The 17,403-nt window shown below is 38.9% G+C and overlaps 1 protein-coding gene across 3 annotated transcripts; it reads left to right on the top strand.

Moving 5' to 3' along the window:
- Positions 1 to 903: 903 nt before the first annotated feature.
- On the top strand, positions 904 to 17,179 carry LOC109268236 (cytochrome c oxidase assembly protein COX16 homolog, mitochondrial). 3 transcript variants are annotated; one of them, XM_019451387.2, is made up of 4 exons: positions 904 to 1,117; positions 2,883 to 2,954; positions 7,736 to 7,798; positions 16,851 to 17,179. In XM_019451387.2, exons 1-4 carry the CDS (start codon positions 1,049 to 1,051, stop codon positions 17,046 to 17,048), a joined length of 402 nt encoding a protein of 133 aa, XP_019306932.1. In that variant the 5' UTR covers positions 904 to 1,048; the 3' UTR covers positions 17,049 to 17,179. The 3 variants fall into 3 exon arrangements, with proteins under 3 accessions (XP_019306932.1, XP_053745524.1, XP_053745523.1); XM_053889548.1 differs by lacking the exon at positions 16,851 to 17,179 and adding an exon at positions 10,694 to 11,034 and having other exon boundaries at positions 909 to 1,117; XM_053889549.1 differs by lacking the exons at positions 7,736 to 7,798; positions 16,851 to 17,179 and adding an exon at positions 10,694 to 11,034 and having other exon boundaries at positions 905 to 1,117.
- Positions 17,180 to 17,403: the final 224 nt, after the last annotated feature.

The following is a 17,403-nucleotide window of genomic DNA, read 5'->3' as shown; positions in this document are numbered from 1 at the left end:
GGGCCTATTATTAGAGCAGCTGAAAGGCAGAGTTGGTATTTCTCTTCTGAAGACCACTCAGGGGTGACTTCAGTATGTGGAAAGATAACAAAGGATTCAACTACGAACGTTTCGGTGGCACTAGAGGCAGGGGCAGATGGAAAGATTTCAGGGCTAGCCTGGGAAATATTACCCCGTGTCACCTGTATTTTATAATATTATGGCATCTCAAATAGTACTCAGTAGGTGAGGCTTTTTCTCTGACTCACCTGGCAAATGGCACGTGGGAGCTGTTTCCTGAGCAACCGTCGTACTTAAGGCACGTTCATTTGTTTGCCCATTAAACTGCCAGCTTCTTTCTTTAAGACAGGGATTGTTATTTTTTTCATCGCTGTTGTCTTCGAACCTTCGAATGACCTGCAAAAATGTGTGCCGGAGGGTTGCGGAGTGATTGGAAAATGGACATTCATAAACGGCTGAAGATTACAGGCTATCTGGCAGTAAAAGTACTAGCATTAAATGTCCAGTGATAGCAAGGTACTACACTGATTGCCACTCAACCCACCCTTTCGTGGCGGTTTATTTCTAAAAATCTCTATCAAGCCGGTAAACTCCCCATCCTACAAAGAGCCAGAGTACAAGAAACTGTAGTACTAGCTTCAATTTTTTTTTTTTTTTTTCTTTTTGGTTAGCTGACTTTATAGAGCGGCTATATGCTTGGGAAGGTAGGAAGACGTTGGCCAAGACCCCAAACGTGGGAGGTACGGGTTTCGACATCATTTGCGTATGACTACAGACAGGGTTACACGCCGCAGTCCCGATTGCAAACCAGAGTGCCGGAACCAAACCGCCGACACTCGAATTTCCGCCCGGACGCGCTAGCGTGTTACGACGCATCGACTGCTTTTGCCTGGAGGAGGCCTATCAAGGGAGGACCGAGTATCGGGAGACCAAGGAAAGGAGGCGAGTGAAGGACTTCCTCGTGGGGAGGGAGCTCGAGCTGCCGAGATTCGGGAGGCCGCGCTGGGCCTGTTGAGCTAGACGTCCAAGTGCGTCGGAGAGTTCAGTCATGTCTACACAAGCGGTGATGCGCGCCCTGCGCAAGAACAAGACCCTTCGCTACGGAGTCCCCATGCTGGTGAGCGCAGGCAGGAAAACGTGTGGGGCGGGATTCCGGAAGGGGTGGGTCCGGATTCCGAAAGGGGTGGAGCCTCGAGGTGGGCAGGATCCTGGCTGCTAGGGTCTGTGATGCGGCCGTCGGGGAGCAGCAACCTGGGCTAGGAAGAGGCTTCTAGGCAGTCTTAGACTTCTGCCCCCGCCGGTATTGGGATCTTTTACCCTCCCTAAGAGTTACCAGGATGTGCTTCAGAGAGCGAGGTCAGAACCAGCTTTTATTCCAGCACTGGGTGATTACTAAACTTGCCTTTTTAACCTGTTGCTACCCTTTGACGATGCTGTGGATCGTCGAAATAGATGTATTTACTTTAACTGTACAATTTCGGGCATCTCTATATTTCAGCTTCCTGGTTTGTGAACTGGTTTAATTCTTCCCGGGTTGTTGTTAGGAGTTCAGTAAAACCTTGTGAATTGAGTGGTTAGCACCGTACCTGCCACACTGTAACAGCTTTCAAAAGTCGCTAAATTGTAATTGATAACTTTAAGGCACATTGAAAGTAGTTGTGGTGTTTATATGTTTGTCTACAGCCCTACACCGAGTTCCCTGAAGATCTCATTCATCTTTGAAGATACAGGTTGAGGTTGACATGACACCAACCAGAGTTGGAATCCAGCCCAACAACCCCTCTTACTTGCTGATCCACCTTGGCAAGTTATTTTGCTTCAGCAAGTCTTGATGTCATAGTAAATGAAACAATTTCAGTACAGCATGTGGACAAAAGCCACTTTGTTTTAAATACATAATAGTTTATTACTTTGGAATGAATAGGTGTTGGTGTAGGTGAAGACACCAGCTTTGTGCATTTTAGCAGAACAAAAGGAGAGAAGTGACCTTAAAAAAAGTTTAAAGAAAACTGCCTTAAAAGGTAGTGTAGTAATTATATTTGTGTAGATCACAGGGCATGTGTAAAAACCATCCTCTCTATAGATTCCTTTGCCCCAAAAAGGAGATCCATTCAGAAGCATTGTGATTGTGGCCACTAACCTGAGGTCACCTGCATGTGCCAGTGAATGCCAGTATGATTTTGTTTCTTATTTTTCAAAATCACCAAAGCCGGATCTTAAAACCACTAGTGTTAAAGTACCTTCTAGATACTTAGAGGTTTCCTGTTTTGTTTTATTTCTTGGAATGGAAAGTACCATAGTAGCCTTTCCCCCAAACATGTTACTCTATATTTGTCTCTATGTCTATACTGGACCTAGAGGACCATGTTTCAAAATATGAATCCTAAACATATAAATAATATTGAAGAGGAAGATGTTGAATTCAGTGCTGTGAAACCCAGCACTACTGGAAAGACCTCAAAAGATACATCCTTTTCATCGAGTATCAGTCAAATATGCCGTAATTTCTGTACTACATTTATCTTCAAGCTGAAGTTATTTCCTTTCTTGGATAAGTATTAATGCTTCCTAGGATCTTTATTCAACAACATACGGAAGAGGACTTGGAATACCAGGTATATGTTAATGCTACTTTCCTTCCCTTCTTGTCCAAACCAGGTCGAGTATGGGGTACTGATTCTGGTATTTGGTAATGGGCTAAAATGTTTTCTTGTAATGGTATATACTGCACTTACTCTGAACAGATGAATGGCAACTCACCAGGAAAAATAATCTATCGGATTTCATATAAGCGGTCACTGTTGGCATTTAGATAAATAATCTACAGCTAGACTGAATTTTGCACTTCTATTTTGTTTCATTGTTTCCTTTCTTTGTTTTAGGTGCTGATTGTTGGAGGTTCTTTTGGTCTTCGTGAGTTTTCACAAATCCGCTACGATGCTGTGAAAATTAAAGTAAGGACTGTAATTGGTGTTCAGCATGTGTCTGTGTATATGTATGTTCTGGTTTACATGTGTATATGCAGTGTTAAACAGTCTGAGTTTTGTCTTGCTTTTCAAGGTGGCCATATAATCTTTGGACTTTTCCTTATTCTGTAAGACAACATGAGTGATGATCTGGAAATGAATCATGAAATGTAAAGAATTTAGTAATCTTCTTCATCATTGGAAAATTTACAATACTGTATTCTCCAATAAAATGGACTCTGGTGTAGTTGTTTTTAGGATTTAGGAGGGACTGAAGAATGTGGGACAGTTTCACTCCCATTTTATTTCTCCATTTCATATTAATACCAGTAATTTTATAAATTATATGGATATATAAACTGATATACTAACAGTAAAAGAAAATTGTTTTCATTATAAATAATAAATTATATGTGTGTGTGTGTATATATATATAATGCATATATATAATGCATATATATATATATATATATATATATATATATATATATATATATATGAAATTTACAGGTGAGGAAGCTGAGGTTCAGAGAACTTAAGTAACTTGCCTAAGGTTACATGACTATTTCGAGGTAGTGTTAGGATTCTCACCTTCTGTGATTACACGGTTACTTAAAAATTCAAGCCAAGTGTTACATAAGAACCCTGGTTAATTCTTTCAGAAATATGTAGTTTTTGTTTGTGGCCATTTGTGATATTTGAGTTTTTTCCAAGTTATTTATATATGATAAATATATATGATATTTAATATTCATATTATATATAAATATAAATATATATGTGTGATGAAATATATATATGATTTACTACCAATGTTACTGAGGTCTGCTAATGAAATATATATAATATATAATATTAATTAGTAATTATCGATAGGAAAAGAAAGAGTAAAGGCCTATTTAGTTTTCTCAGTTAATTTTATGATTTAAGAGAAACGCCAATTCCAACTAGTCTTAAAGATATTAGATATTAGAGTAAATATTAAATTTAAAAAGAATGTGTGATTTCTGTGGGGTAATAGAGCAATTATCAACTGTATTAAAAAGTGTCTGTTAGCATCCTACTTATTTTATTAAGGAATTTTTTCCCCTTTCCCTTTAAGATGAAAGTTATAATAATCTGACTTTTGGAAGTGGGATGATTGTACATATTTGAAAAATAATTGAATATTTGTCATATGTATTTATCATGTGGCAGATCCTATAGATAAAGATTCAAGAAATTAGTTCTTACAAAGCTTGTGGCATAATTTAGGCTGGAAGACATCCAGTATAAAAATGTAGTCAAACAAATTACATCATTGCCCAGTAAAATGCTATATTAGAGTTTTGCATAAAACATTACTAGAGACATACAATTTAGACTTGGGAAAGGGGTATCACAGAAGGTTTGCTAGAGGCATTAACCTTTGAATTACGACCCTACGAATGAGTAAGTGTTGGGTCACCTGGGCGGCTCAGTCTGACTCTTGATTTCAGCCCAGGTCATAATCTCACAGTTTCTCACAGATCTCACAGATCTCACAGATCTCAGAGTTTGTGGGTTGGAGCCCCATGTGGGGCTCCACATGCTGACAGAATAGAGCCTGTTTGGGATTCTCTCTTTTCCTCTCTTTCTTCCCCTCCCTTGAGCACGTGTACGTGCTCTCTCTCTCTCTCTCAAAATAAACTTTAAAAAAAAATTGGATGAGTGTTAGCTAAATGTTGAAAATGATATTCTATAACACAGGAGGAGTATTGGGCATATCGTCAGATGTTCATTTTAGAAATCCCTCTGGCCATGGATGGGACAAGACGGATGGGGATTGAGCAAGGTGGAAGGGGAGAGTTGAGACCTGTTAGGGTGCTTTGGCAGTAGTACACATGGACAGTAATGAAACTTGAAATAAAATATTTGCAATGAAGTTAGAAATAAATGGGTTCCAGAAAAAAAATTTTTAGTAGCTAATTGATAGTATTTGATGACTAATGTGATGTATATAATATAAAAAAATGAGTATGTCTTGCCCAGTTTGAGGTTTTGGTTTTGTGGACTGGATAAATGATGATGCCATTCACCGAGTTAAGGAGAGAGAATGAGGGAGATTGCATTAATAGGAGAAGTTTAGAAGATGGGCTTAAAGAGAAGAAAGGTGAAATAGAATGAGGTTCATTGCAATTGAGAGGACAAGGTTGGTTGACGAGAACAAGGTTGAGAGGATGCGGATGGTCAAGTCTATGGGAGGAGGCTGAGTGGACAGAGTTCAAGTGAGAAGGATCAGAGGACAAGACCTGAGATTGAGAAGTCCAGGTTGGTTGATGTTCAGAAGTCAAACTCAGATGAAGTCAAGAGTCAGTGTTTGGGCGAGATTGAGTTCAGACAAGATAAAGAGGATAAGGTGGACTGAATGTGAGAGGGATTAACAGGATGATTCATTGAGGTTAACTGGGGTTATTAGGGTTGAGAGACCAAGAGCAAGGGGGAGTCAAAAGGACAGAATTGCTGAGATTAAGGGGGGGATCAAGTCTGAGGTTGAGAGTACAAATGTCGTTGAGAAAGACTAGGATAAGTTCGCTGAGAAGTGTTGAGAAGGGTGGAGAAAGACAGTATTGATTTGGAGTGACTGGCCATCTTAGTTTGCCTGGAAATGTCCTGATTTTAGTACTGAAAGTCTGGCATCCCAGAACACAGAAACTCCTGCTTTTCAGTCATTGGTAAGGAAAGTGGAAAGGAAAGTACAGAATCCAAGAGGTGGGCTAAAAAAATGAACTGAAAGCACTAGCTTTCAATTCTCGTGTGAAATACATAGGGCATAGTTTATGCCATTCTTTTGTTTTTTTTTTAAGGTTACTTATTTATTTTGAGAGAGACCGAGTGCAAATGGGGGAGGGGCAGAGAGAAAGGGGAATAGAGGATCTGAAGTGGGATCTGAAATGGGCTCTGTGCTGACACCAGAGAGCTCAACGTAGAGAACTGGATGCAGAGAGCGGAACGCAGAGAGCCAGACGCAGAGAACCCAGACTCACGAACTGTGTGATTTTGACCTGAGCCACCCAGACACCCCTTATCTACCTTATCGCCATTCTTAGTGGTGGTGGTTCTTTTTTGTTCTCCTGACTCTTAATACTAACAACCATGGAACTACAATAATGGACCATCCATTGTTGCATCGCTGCAAGTAATATGACCTAAGTGTGCATATAAGTGCATTATAATCCTAAGTATTCTTTCTTTTTCCTTTGAAATAGAGCTAGTTTAATTCTTAACATTGTTAATGTTGTGATCATGTTTTCTAAGATTTAGATAATGAGAATGAGAACAATTACAATACCAATGCCAGCATGGTCCAAACATCACTGAAAGAGAAAGCCAAATGACTGTGTTATTTTTTTTAATGTTTATTTATTTTTGAGAGAGAGAGAGCACAAGTTGGGGAGGGGCAGAGAGAGAAGGAGACGCAGAATCCGAAGCAGGCTCCAGGCTCTGACCTGTCAGCACAAAGCCTGACATAGGGCTTGAACTCCACTGAACGCGAGATCATGACCTGAGCTGAAGTCAGACACTCAGTCAGACTGAGCCACCCAGGCGCCCCTATTCTTAATATTCTAACACTTTACTATTACTCAATTAAGAATAGGCTGTTTTTGTTTTGTTGTGGTTATTTTTTCTTGTGTTGTTTCAGGCTGAGGACTCATGCTTTTCTAAATATTACTCAGTTAATTACTGGTCAATTATTTAATTATATCCCTTCCTCCATTCTCTCTGTTCTCTAATTCTGAAATCCCCAACAGAACTATATTGGGGCTTTTAGATGTAGCTTTCATCATAGGCCTTCTCTTTCCTTCATCCCAATTCTTGTGCATTATTCTAATGGTATTTCTAGTGTATTAATGATCTTTTTTTTTTAATTAAGTTTATTTATTTTGAGAAAGAGAGAGCATGAGTGGGGAAAAGGCAGAGAGACAGAGAGGGAGACAGAGAATCCCAAGCAGGCTCCACCTTCAGTGTGGAGCCTGACACAGGGCTCGATCTCATGACCTTGGGATCATGACCTGAGCTGAAGTCAGACACTCAATCAACTGAGCCACCCAGGCACCCTAGTGTATTAATGGTCTTAAGCTGTGTTCAGTTACTATTCTGCTATTCCATTTGTTTTAATTTGGGTTCTGTTGTTTATCAGTTTCAGTGATCACATTCTTCTTTCCTCAACACTTTGCCACGCATAGGTAACATGGCATCAGCTCCTGTTTACTACTGTGGACTCCTGTTGAATTTTTTCTTCGATGCTTCTTTATTTCAGGTGTATCGAAGGTCTTATTTTTTGTTTTCAAGAGCAGCACTATACTTATTAGTATTTTTATGTTATTTTGTTTGTATTTTATGTTATTTATCATTTAGGGTGGTTGTTAACAGCATGGACTCTGGAGGCAGAGGGCCAAGTTTCAAAGCCAGTTTCTTCCTCTTCAACAAGCGATTCGAACTCCTTGTGTCCCATTATCTTCACTTGTGATCATCATCATAATAATTATCTCATAAGTTTCGGTGAGGATTACAAGAGATAATGTATGTCAGAATGCCTGGCATATGAAGAGTGCTGGTGAATACAGGCTGCTGATAATTACAGTAGCGGTGGTAGTACGTTAGCTGTCATTACGCTATCGGGTGGGAGAGATTTTGTCGCGTGTTTGTCACCTGCCACACCACCCCAGCCATCCCTTATATAACTTTTTACATTCACAGTTGAATGTAAGAGACTTGAACAACTTACGGCTCCTCTTTCTTTTCTACAGATTGATCCTGAATTAGAAAAAAAGCTGAAAATGAATAAAGTGTCATTGGAATCAGAGTATGAGGTACATACGTTAATATGTATTGTATGTTAATACAGCCTCTCTTTTGTAACCGTCTTCCCGGTCAGTGACTGATTCGCTCTCTCTTAAGGTTAACGGAAATGATTACCAGTGCAGAAGAAAATTATTTATCTTAAACAGTATGGTATCGGGGCAACTAACTATGTAGTCATTTGGAAAGAAAATAAGGATGGATCTATATTTCATATACTATAAATGGATGAATTCTAGATAGAACAAGAATTTAAAAATAAAAAAGCAATGCTAAAAATACTAGGAGAAAAAAAAATGGAGATTCTTTTCTGTGGTCTTGAGTCAGAAAAGCTGATTTAAATGTGATACAAAATTCCAAAGCTTTACAGGGAAAGATTGATGAGTTTATATATAAAAATTCAAAAGTTCAGCCTTAAAAAATGTATGTAAAGTCACTGGTTAAATGAGACATCCTAAAACTGTTGTTTATCTTATCATGATGAATTAATTTAAATATGAAGAGCGTCTGCAGATCAATACGGAAAAGTTTAACAATTTAGGTGGGCAGTAGGAACATGGGCAAAGCGTGTAAAGACTACAGAGAAAAGGAAATAAATATCATTCTTAGACATATAAAGAGGTACTAAACTTACAGGAATGTTAGTTAAAGTTATAATGAGGTGTCATTTTCCACCCATCTGATCAGAAACCAAAGTGTTTAATATAGGATGTGGTGAGGAGGGTGTGCTCCATTTCTTGGAGTCCGTTCGTTTTTTTGACTGTGGGTCATATTTTCCCATTTCTTTGTATGTTTGATCATTTTTGCTTGAAAGGTGAACATTATAAATAATACATTGAAGAACGTTGACTCTCATTTTAGCAGGCACTTCAATTATTGGCTGATCATTTTGAGCTCGGTTTTGTCTTTTTGAGGGAGGATCTGTGGAAAGACTTTGGCGTTCCCTAAACTGCTGTAACCCTATGAGACTCATTCTCCAAATTGCCTCCCCAGAGGATCTTGTCAGAGCTTGGCCTTAAGCTCTGTTGGACCGAGTCTAACGCGGGTCTTCCTCTTGGCATGATCCTTATTTCTAAAGACTAGCTTTTGGTGTCTAAGCTGTATGCCAAAGGAGCAACTCGGTGTTAAAGAGAGGTCCCACACCAGCAGGGCTGAAAATCAGTATTGACACTGCTTTCTTCTTGATTCCATTCCGTACTCAGTTCTGTAGCAGTTGGTTAAGTGGTAAGCCATAAGTGGTCTTGCCCACCACGTGTACGGTGTAGTCTTCAGTGACCGTACATGTTTTGCAGAATTCCACAGAGACTCTTTCATTCACCAAAGATCTTTGAAGACTTGGAACCCACGTGCGTGAAGTTGTTTTACCAACTTGCATCCCATCGAAGAATTATTCTTCAGTTCTCTTGAGCATATATCTTACGTTACCTGGGTAGAGGCCATTATTCTTTCTTCAGACCTTTTTGTAACTGAATCATTTCATAACTAAACTTTAAAATAATTTACTCTCCTGCACCTTAAATTAGTACAATCTTGTTCATCCACATATATTTAATACAGACATCCTATAAGTGAAATTTAGAGAGTGGTTCAGTTCTCTGCTTCCCCACTAGTTTTTCAAAACCTGTAACTTGCTCCTTCTCAGCCTATAAGCACTATGTCAGTAGTGATGGCTCTGGAGGGTTTGTCTGGGGATAAATTTTCCTTTACTTATTTTGGAAATCATAGAATTTGAGAACTGAAGAAACCATGTAGACCATTTGGTCAAGCCTTTTTATTATTACTTAGGAGGGAATAGCGCCCAGACAGCTTAAATACTTGTCCAAGGTTATACAGCTTCTTCTTTTTTTTTTTTTTTAATGTTTATTTTTGACAGAGAGAGAGAGAGAGAGAGAGAGAGACAGTGTGAGTGGGGGGCGGGCAGAGAGAAGGAGGGAAATGCAGAATCCAAAGCAGACTCCAGGCTCTGAGCTGTCAGCACAGAGCCTGATGCGGGGCTCGAAATCGTGAACTGCAAGATCGTGACCTGAGCCAAAGTCGGATGCTTGACTGACTGAGCCACCCAGGTGCCCCAAGGTTATACAGCTTCTTAGTAAAAGAGAAATGCTCCTTTTTATTTTTGTTACCAGGGTCCATGTAAATTTATGTCATTTTCCTTATCTTTGGATATAAGCTATTCTGTGTTCTGTGAGTCTCTTTTTCTATATTATTTCAGCAGTAATTTGAGAACAGATAAAGCAGTTGTAGAAAACTTGTTGTCAGAGTGGTGTTGAAGGGTGAAGAAACCTTTATATTCTTCCCTTTATCCTACCTCTGTGCTGAGAGATACTTCACACTCACTGAAGGTACAGTGATCCAGACTGGTTGAAACTAGGTTTTACTGACTGAAAGGGATTGGCTCACGGCAGCTCTGGGGAATGTCTTTTCATTCTCTGGCTCAGGCTCATTTCTCATGTGCAGGACAAATCATCTTGGCCTCTTTTCTTCCTTCTAGCAGGCATTAGGGTCTCTACCTTTGTTTTTCCCCTCTTACTTACTACCATTACCCATGTTAACCCATGCTAGTCATTATTATGTTCGTTTAACCTTCGGAGTTGGATTTTTGTTTTCCCAGCTTCTTCCCTTTCTTTGTATTCTCAGAAATAAAGCATGTAGACCCTCTATAATTTGATAATTTTATTCTGATGGGGGGGAAAGATAGTCTAATTAACATGACTAGCAAGCGAGAAAACTTCCAAACCCTAAGAGATATGCCATTTTTTCAATTATTATGCATGATATGCAGTTGATTTATTTGCTAAAATTGGATTTTTTCCACTCATTTATTCATTGATGAATCAGTGATGTCCTAATCAAAGCTACATGCCTCCTACACTAATATATATGCTTTAATTTTTGTGGCTATATAGAAAATAAAGGATTCCACTTTTGATGACTGGAAGAATATTCGAGGACCCAGGCCTTGGGAAGATCCTGACCTCCTCCAAGGACGAAATCCAGAAATCCTTAAGACTAAGACTAAGACAACCTAAGTGGATTCTTTCCTTTCTTTCTTTTTTTCTTTTTGACAAAAATGCCATCCACTGGAATTCTTGCTACATATTCAGTGGGAAGAAAATCTCAGACCTGCAGAAGCCTGGATGCGAGCAATGTGATGACAGATACTTTGGATAAAAGTCAAAGTAACATTACACAGTGATTTTATGTCAAACCTATGTAGAAAAATAATACTGATCACAGGCTGATAAGAGTTTTGGTTTTGCTTATAATACTACTAATCAGTCTCCAAAGTCTTAACCTGATGATTGCATTGATACCATTAGAACGTGTTAAGAAAATACCTCTCCAGACTGAAAATATTTGAGAAAATATTTGAGAAAATATCCAGAAAATATTTGTCGACCACATATCTGCTAAAAGACTCCTATCTAGAATATATAAAGAGCTCCAAAAACTCAATTGTAAAAAAGCAAACAATCCAATCAGAAAATGGTCAAAAGACATAAAGTGACATTTCACTGGAGAGGGTATATGAATGGCAAACAGGCACCTGAAAAGAATGATTGACATCTCTGGTCATTAGGGAAATACAAATTTAGACTACACTGAGAAATCACTACACATTTATTAGAACAGCTAAAATAAAAAAGGGACAATTCCAAATGCTGGCAAAGATGTGGAGAAACTAGATCTCAAACACATTGCTGGTATAATGTAAAATGGTACAAGTGGTCTAGAAAATTCTTTGGCAGTTTCTTTAAAAACTGCATAGGGGACTTCAGTTTCCGGTCCAACAGATAGGAACCTTGGAAGTCACACGTCCCATCATCACACAAAGGATAAGCTGAAAAAACTGAAAATCAACAACTATTCTTTGATCCATGAGAGAATTGAAGACACAGAACAAAACCACCACTGGAAAATTTGAGACACGCAAATACAGAGGATCACAGGTTACCTGGAGGAGAAACCACCTGGAAGCCACACCAGGTAGGAATGCTTAAAGGGTAATTGCCTAATTACTGGAGACTGAGCATGGACTAATTTGAGTTAAAAACTCCTAGAGACCAGGCCAGGGGCACACTTTTATGAGGTTTACTTCCTGAGGCCCCACCAGGTTCTTGCAGTGAATATTAGAGGAAAATCTTGTGATTTCAGTAGGGGGAGGAAAAATTAACTATTCTGAAACATGTCCCCTAAATTTTGTTCTCTTTAACAAAAGCCTGGCCTCAAAGGAGACTTTTGCTAGAGACTAATCACACTGGATTTTACCAGAGTCTAACCAACTCTGTGGTAAGGGAAATACCCGACATCAGCCCCTCCTAGCCTTCCTGTTCACCTAAATGGGGTGAGGATGTGGGGAGGAAGACTGAAAAGTAGTCGTGAAGGTCATGTGGGACCACGATGACTAGAAGACTGAGACCTAATCATAAGATTATAGAATGTTCCCCTCCCCCTTCACATTACCACCACATCCCTAAAGGTTCTTCACTGGAGTTTCTTTTACCCAGGCCAACTGGATATCATGTCCAACTTTGAACAAAGAAACTACAAGGCATTCTAAAATACAAAAGGCACAGTTTGAAAAGGCCAAGCATTATAATCAGATTCGTATATGGTAGGAATATTGGATTTATCAGATCGATACTTTAAAATAACTATGATTAAGATGTTTAGAGTTCTGATGGAAAAAATACACAAAATGCAAGAACAGATGGGTAATGTAAGCAGTGAGATGGAAGTTTTAAGAAGTAAAGGGAAATTCTAGAAATCAAAAACCGTGTAACAGAAATGCCTTTGATAGGGTCATCCATAGAATAGACATGACTAAAGAAAAAAAAAAAGAATAGACATGACTGAGGAAAGAGAGAGGGAAATGATACCAGAAAGTAGTTAAATCCATAAGAAATGACAAAAGAGCACTGATAAAGGTAATTGGGTAATTATTTTTTACGAAGTACAACTACGGGGGCACGTGGGTGGCTCAGTTGCTTAAGTATCCGACTGTTGGTTTTGGCTCAGGTCATGATCTCACAGTTTGTGAGTCCGAGCCCCACATCAGACTCTGCACTGACAGCATGGAGCCTGCTTGGGATTCTCTCTCTTCCTTTCTCTCTGCCCCTCCCACCTCTCAAAATAAATAAATAAACTTAAAAAAAAGTACAATTACAATTTTTCCCCTTCTTAATTTGTTTAAGAACAAGTAGAACCCTTTCTATAAAATGTATTTTGAGATCTACATATAGAAATGTAATATATTAGACAATAATACAGTAAGAGAATGGAGTGGGAATGAAGCTTTATTGGGGCAAGGAAATGATACCAGATAACTGAATCCACAGGAAGCAAAGAGAACCAAACATGATAAATAAGAAGGCTAGTATTTAAGTTTATAAATAATTTTTTAAAACTTGTTCCAAATACATAGAAGAGCATAAATCAATAATTATAACGTTTGTTGGGTTTGTGAAATGCATAGCTATAATATGTATAAAAATAATAGCACCAAGAAAGTAGGGAAAGATCAGGGTAAATAGGAAGAAAGTTTTTATATCTTACTGGAATTAAGTTAGTATAAATCTGAAGTAGATTCTGGTAAGTAATATGTATATTGTAAGCCCTTGAGTAAGCTTTAAGAAAATCACTCAAAAATGTAGTTAAAAATCATAAAAGGTATTAAATGTTACACTAGAAAATATCTTCCTAATACAAAAGAAAGCAAAAGAAACAAATACAAAGGACAGGTAGAAAATAGTAAAAATATACGAAAGGGTACTTATCAATTTACATTAATGAAATTTTTTTTAATGTTTATTTTTGAGAGAGAGAGAGCATGAGCGGGGGGTGGGGGAGGGAGGGGGAAGGGGGGCAGATAGAGAGGGAGACACAGAATCTGAAGCAGGTTCCAGGCTCTAAGTTGTCAGCACAGAGCCTGATGTGGGGCTCGAACCCACAAACCGTGAGATCATGACCTGAGCTGAAGTTGGATGCTTAACCGACTGAGCCATCCAGGTGCCCCTATCAATTTACATTAAGTAAATTGAATTACTTACATTAATTAAATTGAATAAAAGAATTATATTCACAAATTTAAAAGCAGAGATTGACAGAATGGATAAAAAAACATGATCCAGTTGTATGCTGTCTACAAGAGGCTCACTTTAGATTCAGAGACACTGTAAGTTCAGAGTATAAGGATGGAAAAATGTATACCATGCAAATAGTAACCAAAGAGAGCTGCTTTGGCTGTCTAATATCAGAAAAAGTATACTTTGAGGCAAAAATTATTCCAAGAGACAAAGAAGAACATTTTATAATGATAAATGATCAATAGTCAAGATACAACGATTATAAAACATATATACAACTAACAACACATTCCAATAATATAAGAAGCAAAAATGTAGAAAAAGGCAATTTTATAATTACAGTGGGAGACCTAAGTACTCCACCTTTAATAATGGATAGAACAACTAGGCAGAAGACCATCTATCTACGTTAATAGAAGACTTGAACAACACTGTAAACCAACTTGACCTGACATCTATGGATTACCCAACAAGAGAAGAAGACATTCTTTTCAGGTGCGCATGAAACATTCTCCAGGATAAACTTTTTGCCATAAAACAAGCCTCAATAAATTTAAAAGGATTTCAATCATACTAATTTCAAACATGTTCTAGGACTGTAAGAAATCAACTATAGAGAAAATTTTGGAAATTTACATGTATATGAAAATGAAATGTAATTGAATGTCCCAACTGGTTGGAGAAAAAATCGAAACGGAAATAATAAATACTTTTAGGTGAATCCAAATGAAGATACAACATACCAAAACCACGGGATGTATCAAAACAGCACTTAGATTGAAATGTGTAGCTATAGACATCTATTTCAAGAAAAGATCTCAAATTAGTGACTTAGCCTTTCACCTTAACACACTTGAAAAAGAAGAGCAAACAAAACCTAAAGCAAACAGAAAGTAAATAAAGATTAGAAAGAAGTAAACGGAAGAGAACAGAAACACAATAGAGAAATCCATGAAACCAAAGGTTCTTTTTTTTTTTTTTTTTAACGTTTATTTATTTTTGAGACAGAGAGAGACAGAGCATGAACGGGGGAGGGGCAGAGAGAGAAGGAGACACAGAATCGGAAGCAGGCTCCGGGCTCTGAGCCATCAGCCCAGAGCCTGACGCGGGGCTCGAACTCACGGACTGCGAGATCGTGACCTGAGCCGAAGTCGGACGCTCAACCGACTGAGCCACCCAGGCGCCCCCAAAGTTTCTTTTTTTTTAAGAGCAACAAAATTGACAAGCCTTTAGATTGATTAAAATAAAAAAAGAAACAAGACCCAAATTATTAAAGTCAGGAATGTAAGGGGGACATTACTAGCAACCTTACAGAAATTAAAAGTTAAAAAAACTTTAAGGGAATGCTATAAGCAATTCTATGCCAATGAGTTAGGTAATTTAGGTTAAATAAACAAATTCCTAGAAAGACACAAACTACCAAAACCGATTCAAGAAGGAATATAAATCTGAATAGACCTATAACAAGGTACTGAATTGGTTTAAAAAAAAAAATACCCACAAAGAACCCAGACCCAGATGGCTTTGTTGTGAATTCTACCAAATATTCAAAAGAAGAACAAATGCCAATTCTTTACAAACGTTTCCAAAAAAGTAGCAGAGAATGGAACATCTCCTAACTCATTTTATGAAACTAGTATCCTGATAAAAATACCAAAGACATAACAAGAAAGTTACTGACCAATACCTCCTGTGAATGTAGATGTAAAAACCCTCAACAAAATATGAGCACACGAATCCCGTAACACAGAGTTATACATCATGATCAAGTGAGGTTTATCGCAGGAATGCAAGATTGACAACATTAAAAAATTAGTACGTAATACCACATCAATGGAATTAAGAGTAAAAACCACATAATCCTATCAAGATGCAGAAAACCACTTGACAGAAAATAAGCTCTTTTCTGCCACAGGGAACTAGTGAGGAACCATAGTGAGGAACGTTACATTCGATAATTTAAATATACATGTATAGTCTTGGGAAAAATATTTAACTACTTGGTGGCCCTGTTTCCTCATGTGGAAAATGGGAATAACAGTAGCAACATCATAGAGTTGATGTGAGTTAGTTATGTAAAGCTTAGAACAATGGCATAGAGAAAGTACTTGACAGATGTTAGCTATTAAATAGGTAACAATTATTAGTAATAACGAAGTTCTTAACAAAATGTCACATCTAAAACTATTTTAATAACATTGCACAGACATCTATCAGTAACAATCCTGTGTGGAAAGATCTGCATGATCTATGTCCCTTCTGCAAACAGCAAAGTTCAGTGGGAAAATACACAAACTGATAGACTTGAACTGGAATCTTGTCAGTTTGTCAGATTACAAACATGACAAACAGATTACAAATCTTACACAGATTACATAACCCACTTCAGTCTCCGTTAACTTGCCTGTGAATTGGGAGTTTTGTAGTTGTCTCAGCCAGTTAACCTAGTGAAGTATGCGAGGCACTCAGTAGAGAAACAGGCAGAGAAGATAGGTGATAAAGGAGTGGTTGGTACTATCATTGACCAGTAGATGAAAAATGGTTTGCTTACAGATGATAGACATTCTGTCTGAAGTCATGGCTTCAAATAATTCATTAAAAACTTTTTTTTTAAACTGTTTTTCTGCCTTTTGACCCTTAAACAATGTTTAAACCTTCTAGCTGCCTCAGCAAATGATAGGGGGAAAGTGGACGACAGATTGCTGCAGTGGGATTTTTGAGACTGAGAGTGGAGACTAGATTCGAGGACGACAGGGTTGAGAGGCACGAGACGTCTGTGATGCTCCCATCCAGCATCCTGGTGTGAGAAAGCCTTAGAGTCACTGCTTATCGCCAGCAGAGGGCGTGCTAAGACCACACAAGACTGAATTTGGCGGCTCTGACTCCGTGAAGCCCAGCCCTGGCGTAGGGCTGCTCTCTCTATAGGGGTCCCATAATCCTGAATCCTGACTGTTCTCCCTCTGCATTCTCCCTTTAGATCCCGTGGGGCCAGGAGATTCCAGGCTGGGCGAATCGCCTCGGCCGCCTCAGCTACTTGTGTCCTCTGTGTGCAGAGTTGGCTCCCCAAGGACCTGCCGATGCCTTCAGCGCATCAGAACCACATGAACCCTGCACTCCACAACCAGGAGTCCTAACAAAGCACAGACGAGAAAATCTTCCACATCTGGTGTTCTGAGGAGCTGCCAACCAGCTGGGCTCTACTCCCTTTCTACAGCTATTCCCTCTGCCTTCGTGCTTTGTGCTCCGCTTTCTCCTATTTTTTTCTCACCTCCCTTTTCTTGCCAACATAAACCTTGACACCAGAAACCAGGGCTCCTGAGCATCAGATGCCTGCAGGCAGTAATAATTAAAGCTTCCTGGTGGGCCTTCGAACCTGCTGCTTCACAAACATCCTGCTCCCCACAGACACATGTACACATACCCAGACGCACATGGTGGGCACCTGAGTGGGGAGGGACCATCTGGGACAGTGGCCCTGGCAGGTAGCTCTGAGGTCTGCCCTCAGCAGCATGAGTCACCAGTCCATGTCA

The sequence above is a fragment of the Panthera pardus genome, unplaced genomic scaffold (genome assembly GCF_024362965.1).
Source record: "Panthera pardus isolate Hobbes unplaced genomic scaffold, ASM2436296v1 HiC_scaffold_24, whole genome shotgun sequence".
Classification (NCBI taxonomy): domain Eukaryota; kingdom Metazoa; phylum Chordata; class Mammalia; order Carnivora; family Felidae; genus Panthera; species Panthera pardus.
Note: the sequence above shows the minus strand (reverse complement) of the source record. Positions and strands in the feature narration are given on the sequence as shown.

Bases quoted from the DNA above. Each gene is read 5' to 3' on its own strand.
- LOC109268236 (XM_019451387.2), top strand. From the start codon at position 1,049: ATGTCTACACAAGCGGTGATGCGCGCCCTGCGCAAGAACAAGACCCTT. The intron at 1,118-2,882 runs GTGAGCGCAGGC...TCTTTGTTTTAG, and splicing joins GCTACGGAGTCCCCATGCTG to GTGCTGATTGTTGGAGGTTC. The intron at 2,955-7,735 runs GTAAGGACTGTA...TCTTTTCTACAG, and splicing joins ACGATGCTGTGAAAATTAAA to ATTGATCCTGAATTAGAAAA.